At 58.2% G+C, this 6,849-nt stretch overlaps 1 protein-coding gene across 1 annotated transcript; it reads right to left on the bottom strand.

Moving 5' to 3' along the window:
- Positions 1-659: 659 nt before the first annotated feature.
- On the bottom strand, positions 660-4,634 carry PRR29 (proline rich 29). Its single transcript, XM_074162996.1, has 6 exons — positions 4,566-4,634; positions 3,967-4,090; positions 2,091-2,224; positions 1,062-1,237; positions 859-929; positions 660-691 (listed from the first exon to the last, which is right to left on the bottom strand). Exons 1-6 carry the CDS (start codon positions 4,632-4,634, stop codon positions 660-662), a joined length of 606 nt encoding a protein of 201 aa, XP_074019097.1.
- Between the last annotated feature and the right edge of the window lie 2,215 nt (positions 4,635-6,849).

Here is a 6,849-nt window from a genome sequence, read left to right as displayed (position 1 = left end):
ACCCCCCCCAGCTTGGAGGGATCCCTGCATTCAGGCAGGAAGCCAGCAGCCTGGGTAATTACACATGCTTAATTAGTGACAGCAGGGCACTTCCTTAACAAAGCAAATTAATTACAGGCAATGTGCTGCATTGAGATCTGAAGGCACTAATGAAGACCAGGACCACCTGGGCTGGCATCACCCTCCTCCTCCTCCTCCTCCTCCTCCTCCTCCTCCTCCTCCTCCTCCTCCTCCTCCTCCTCCTTCTCCTTCCCACCCACCCATGGGGACACAGCTCAGCTCGTGCTGCAGAGTCCTCATGGCTTGGCAGGGACATGTTGTCCAGCCAGGGTTGGGATGTCCCCACAAACGTGCTGGGGATGAGCCCTCTGCAGAGCGTGGAGATGAAGCCTGTCCCCATTTGGGGTCACAACATCACCTGGGATTTGGTGACAGGCTTCGTGACACCCCCTGCCTTCAGGGTGGCTCACAGGGGAGGAAGCCAACGTGCCCAGCAAAACGCACTTTGTGCACTTTGTGCATTTTGCTGGGCACGTTGCCTTCCTCCCCCATGAGCCACCCCAAAAATAGGGATATCATGGAGCACCCCAGCACCTGGAGGATCTTCTGGGGTTGAGGGCTGGGATGTGGAGGAGAAACCACTTCAGGAAGCGTGGAGCTCACAGCCTCTCCTGCACCACGTCGTAGTACTCTGCAGGGAGAAAAGGGGAGCTGGAGGATGTGCAATGGCCACCCCCAGGATCCGATGGATGGAGGGAGCAGGGAGGGCTCAACCTTTGACCAGGAGCTTTGACAGCTGATGCATGTTTGAGGGCAAGATGTCCCTCATTGAGGGAAAAGGGGAGAATGTGTCCTTACCCGATGCTGGTGGGACGTTGGCTCCCACGGTCCCCGTGGCGCTGGGGGGTGGAGGTGGGGGCACCGCAGGGCTGGAGAGGAGCAAGGAGAGGAGTAAGTGCCAGCCTGGCATTGCCCCTTGTGTCCCAGCTTGGGCTGGAAGTCCTGTTACACCAGGGGCCACAGTGACAATCATGCAGCCCCGCAGCACCCTCGTTACTCACAGCTCCCCATCCTCGGCTAATGAGCCTGTGCCCAGGTACCGCACAGCCACCGGTCCCTGATCCCGCGTCGGGACTGGCCATGCCAGGACGGGAGCGGGACCAGGGTAGGGGATGTAGTGATGGTGGAACACCACAGCCTCCTCTTCCTCTTCAGTCTGCAAAGGTCCCGCCATCGCCTGCAGGGAGGAACAAAAGCGCAGGGCTGTGCCGAGCCCCTCTCAGCAGCTTGGGGCACCGCTCCCCAAAGCGCCAGCGAGAGATTTCCCACAGAGCCACGCTTGGCTGCGATGCCGCCAGCACGGAACAGCTCTCCCGGGGTCCAACTGGGTGGGCTCGATCCCACACAAAGCCCCGCGGCTGGCCAGCGTGGGAACCCGGCTGCTGGGCAGACGGGGAGGTGGCAGCCCCACGGCTGGGACCTCAAAACGCTGCTGGGAAGAGCCCGTTTGATGCGGCTGCTGAGATGCGAGAGGCAGAGTCTGGTCATGGGTGAACTGGTGGGCACTGGGCGGGCAGCACGGGTGGGGACATGCCTAGAGATGCCAGCTGGCAGCAAGCAAGGCAGCTGCCCGCAGCCCAGCTCCTGCCAAGAAAGCAGCATTTGTTTCCCCCCACGGAGATGAAATGTTTAATATGATTTGTATTTGACATGGACTTTTAAATCAGATTTAATGAATAGTGCTCAGCCGCGCTGCTCAGCCACCGCAGCCCAGGGCTGCACCCTGCCCGGACCGCAGCACGCAGGGAGGGCCCTGGCTCTTCCCAGCTGGGCTAAGTCACTTCCAAGAAGCCTGGATGTGATCTGCACTGGCAGAGCTGGGGTCAAACCAGCACAAAACCCCAAGGGGCCACAGAGCCTGGGCTGAGATGGACTGAGACCACCCAGCTTCTGCGCCTGGAGGGGTCCCACACTGTGCCGAAGCAAGACACTGGCATCCTGCTCTCCTGAGCAGCTCCGGGAAGGTCTCTTTGCCCACCTCTTTGGTACTTTTGGTCCTATAGTCCCTTTGCAACATCCCTGACCCTTACCTGGGCAGCGGCTGGGGATGGCCAGAACCTGAAGGACGCCAGAGCAGACACAGCCAGGCTGTTCATCACCACCTGGTGCATTTGGAAGTTTTGAATCATCATCAACTCAATTAAATCTGCCGGAGAGTAAGGGGCTCTGCGTCAGAGAGAGATCAGAGCAAGGGCACGAGAAACATGGCCATGGGATGAATGCCTGGGATGGGATGGGGTGGTACCAAGGCTTGTCCCTGTGCCCAAGCAGTGGGATCTATGCCAGACTCCCCCCACCCCAACTTGGAAGGCCCATGTGGCATTTAAAAATTATTTTGCTTGGATAAAGCTTTAAAATAGCCATATTCCAGCCTTTTCTTATTTGCAAATGTGATTAAACATCTGGTCTGGCTTGCTGAAGGCTGCTCACAAAAGGTGATTACTGGTGCTGGAGGCATCAGACTTTCCGCCCATTCAGAGGAGAATTGCTGTGGTCCTGGCAGTGCTCAGCGGCTTGGCAAGGCTCTGCCTTGGCACCAGGCAGCAGAGCCGGTGTCCTCGGGGTGGGACTGCATGGGAACCACACCAGGGTCAGCTCCACTTGGCACCTCATCATGCAGAGGGTGCTCCCGAGGAGGTAGGAGCTGGGGCTGGACCCATCTCCATTCCCAGGAGCAAGCACCTATGGAGCTGGGTGCAGGAGAGGAGCAGGATGGGGGTGCTCGGTGCCTCCCCAGCCCCTTCTTGGCTCTGCACGAGGAGCTGGGACCCGAAGTGGCTGTGCACGTACGTGTTCACATCCCAGTCCCCTTGGCTGGTTGCCCAAGCCACGAGGTGGCCACTGAGGGCAATTTGGCTGCAGGGGAAGTACAGCGTCTGGCTCTGCATCCCCATCCAAGCATCCCCAATTTGTCACAGGCATGAAATTCCCCCGCAAAATCCCTGCAAACCTGCTGGAGGGCCCCCCCTGCCTCCCCAAGATCTGCTGGCTTTGCGCACCAGACCCGTGAGCCCCCCGGGAAAAAAGGGGTTTGGGCATCCCTGTGTCCCACATGCCAGATCCCAAAATGCTTTTGCAGCTGCCGGGCCAGGCTCCCAGGGCACCCATGAGGGAGCCAACCCTCCAGCGAGGAACGTTACGGGACAGCCCGGGAGGTGGTCGGAGCCACGAGGAGGGAGCGGGCCAGCAGCCAGGCATTGAACGGGGAGGAGAAGGCACGCGAAGGGCTGGAGGCTCTTAATGCATCCCACCCGTCCCACTGGAAAAGCAGCCAGCTGCGAGGGGCCGGGATGGGGTCTCCCTTCTCTTCCCACACCAATTTTTAGCGTGGCCTTTCCTCCATGTGTTTTTAAAGACAGCTTAGTCTTCTCCCCCTCCCTGCAATGCTGCACGCCTTCACCCGCAGCATGTCCTGGGGACCACCAGCTCCCCATCTCTGCTCCCCCAGCCCGGATTGCTGAATCCTGCATTGCACAAGGTTGGGTGAAGCCCCTATAGACAGTTGGTCTTTGCTCCCGCCTCCACATCCCACAGGCTCTGGGGCTGGCATGTGTCCCACTCCGGTTCCACCTGGGAGCCCGTATCACCCTGGCTTTCCCTGGTGATGCTCCCTACACCCACATGAAATGGGGTTTTGGAGAGAGGCAGAGTTAAAAAAAACAGCTCCAAACCATTCCCTGGGAGCATCCCGGTGTGGCCAAAGCCAGCCCAGACTTCAAGGTTGGTAAAACCACCAAAAATTTCATCCCATGGGGCAAAGCAGCCATCAAAGCATGGACTAAAGATGCAGATGGTAGGCACAGACCCCCTGCCTGCCCCTCATCCTGAAAAGGTTGGGGGAAAAAAGAAGAGGATGAAGTTAAGCTGGTTTTAACGCTGACCTCTATGCCGTCTACCATCACGCACCTCCCCGGATGTCTGGGGGTCTGGCAGGGGGAGCCAGGGCAGCCACGGTCCCGGGAAGCTGCTGGAGGATCACCACCGGCTGCTGGGGCATCGGCACGGCCCCATCAGATCTCCTGGGTTGGAGCTGAAAGACAGGAGGGGAAGGAAAATCCCAGGGATCTCCCACTCTTGCTTTAATTTAGTGCCCTATTAGTGGGGCAGCCGGGGAGGAGAGGGGCAGGGAGGAGAGAGGAGAGGGGCAGGGAGGAGAAGCAACACTGACCCTGGGGGGAGCAGGGGTGAGAGCCTCCGAGGAGGAGGCGGCTTGCTTTTTTCCCCCATTTTTCCAGGGATGCAGCCCTGCAAACCTGGATGAATTGCACTCCTGGCAAGTCCCAACCCCTGGGGACATGTCCCCGTGCAGAAGTGGCCTTACCAGTGACCGGGGTCTGCAGGGAGGTGTTGTGCAAGGAGCAGCTTTGTAGCCCCCCATTCCCAGTGCCCACTTAAAACCAGCCCCTCTCTCTTCCCACCCCATCCCATCCCATTTTCCCCACCTGACCCTCGTGAGCCCTGACTACCCCATAAATCCAGAGACAGAGCTGCTTTCCAGGGCTTACCCTGTGTGGGATGATGTAGGTCCCTGCCTGGGTGTCCCCCCAGGCCCCATGGGGTTCCCCCACCTCCATGGCTGGGGCAGGCAATGGGGAGAGCTGGGCTGCTGCTGGTAGCAGGGCTCGTTGCTATAGCTGCTGGGGCTAAACAAACCCTTCCCCGCAGGTTTGGCCAGCAGAGGAATGTCCTTGGGCTGGTTTTCCCTGCGGTATATCCCCAGAATAACCCCCCCACTGCAGTGGGCTGTGGGGCAGGGATGGCTTGTGCCCCCCTGATGGCATTTCTGAGCCTGCAGGACAACCTGCCCCGCAGGGAATCGAGCTGGAAGCAGGGAGCTGCAGGGTTTTCCAAGCCCAGTGGCAGGGAAGACCTGGTCCCAGTGCTGGGGCTGCTGGCAGCATCTCACAGTGTGTGGATTTGGGGGCTTTCCTAAAATCCCAAGTCCCAGCGCCCTGTGGTCTTCGCAGGTCCCATCCATCATGGCTGGTGGGAGACAGGGCTGCTCCTGCCCCTGTGCTTGTGCTCTCGGTGCCTCTGGTTCCCAGTCTGGGGGGCTGAAGGAGATATTTGGGGATACCCAGCCCAAACACAGCCACCCCAGGACAGAGCAAAGGTCACTCAGCCAGGGGACAAGAGGGAAAACAAGATGTGATGACATCTCCCTGCTACCATCTCCTGGGCTTCAGTAATCTGGGGCTCTGGGACATCCCAAGCCAGAGGCAATCCCAACTTTAACAGCCTTTTCTTTTCCGTTTAAGGGTCATTGCCTTGCTTTGGCTTCGAGCCTGCTGCCAGGTCACCTCCCTGGGGCAGAAGGCATAGAAATGGGAAAACAAGGATGGGGCAGGGGCTGGCGGGATGTGTTTCCTGTCGGGGCGGCTCACTCCTCGCCACACCGCCTCTTTTATTGGGACTTGTTGAAAGGTCTTGTCAAGCGTTGGTGGAAAGCACTGGGAGGCAGTGACAGTGTGTCCCTGTGGGGATGAGCTGTGTCACCTGTGCCTGGAGCGGGGCTCTGGGATGTCAGAGCAAACCTGGCGAGGTGCCTTTGCAGGGATCATTGGGAGATGGGTCTGGTTGAGAGACTGGGATAGCTTTAGATGTTTGGGATCCGATCTACAAGGTTCTGCAGTGGCTGCCGTGGGATAGAGGCATCCCTGCCTGTGCACCACAGGTTTGGGGTCTCCACTGGTGGAGGGAGAAGGTCCTTCCACCCCATGGGATGTCCCCTTGCGTGTCCTCAGAGACAATATCCCCCTGTGCACAACCAAGGCACATGGACTGGGGATGTCACTCAGCCCCACCAGTACCATCTGGTCCCCATGGTGCCCATGGCATAGCACTGGGTCCCCTGGGTCTGGCTCCCAGCCTTGTGGACCACTTCCCTGGAGATGCAATGACTGGCCACCGCATCCCACCATGGAAACCCAGGAAGGAATCGATTGTGCCAGAGCCTGGCTCCAGCCTGCTGCTCTCTCCGACCACCAGTCCCTCCCAAGATGCTCACACGGGGATTTGTGTCCAGCAGACCAAAACCAGCTCATATTTTCCCTTTATCTCCCCCTGGCCAGGGAGCTCTGTGTGTCCAAGCTCATCTCAGGGTTACTCTGCATAAAATATTTAAGCCCCAGCAACCCCATTGCCATGAAAACACAGTTTCTCCCCCAAAACAGCTAAATTTCTCACTGGCTTCAGGTATCTTTCCTCCATCTCCATCAGCTGCATTCCCCACAACCCCTCTTCTGGGTCATTATTTCCATCGATATTACATCCAAAATCCACCATCCACTGATAGTGCAGATCTGGGAACTTTTCCCAGGAACCCAGCCTGCAGCCAGCCCTGCTCACCAAGCAGGAACAGATCTCTCCCAAAACCCTTGTTCTGCCCCAAAATGGCACTGGAGACACCCCCAGATGCCAGGGGACGAGCTCTCTGAGGCCAGCTGCCTTAGCCCCCAGCCGTTGGCTCTAGATGGGCTATTTTCTGCTTGATTAGATTTTGCTCTGAGTTCCTAATTTCTCCGAGCCCCTCCGGATTATTTCTCTGCCTTTTGTTATATCTCCCAAATTCCCATTATTTGCACATTTAATTACCGTGCTGATTACCCCCTGCTTCTGGCAGAGCCTGCCTTGCTCCAAACAGAGCCTGGGTACCCGCCTCGCTGGCGCTAATATTGTTCTCATCTGTAGGAAAGATTCAAGCTTTGGGGTGAAGGGCTGACCAGCATAAGGAAACCTTCTGCCAGTGGTGGGACAACAAGGGGAGACGGGGGACCTGCTCTGAACATC

Source organism: Numenius arquata, chromosome 23 (genome assembly GCF_964106895.1).
Source record: "Numenius arquata chromosome 23, bNumArq3.hap1.1, whole genome shotgun sequence".
In the NCBI taxonomy this organism is placed as follows: Eukaryota; Metazoa; Chordata; class Aves; order Charadriiformes; family Scolopacidae; genus Numenius; species Numenius arquata.
Note: the sequence above shows the minus strand (reverse complement) of the source record. Positions and strands in the feature narration are given on the sequence as shown.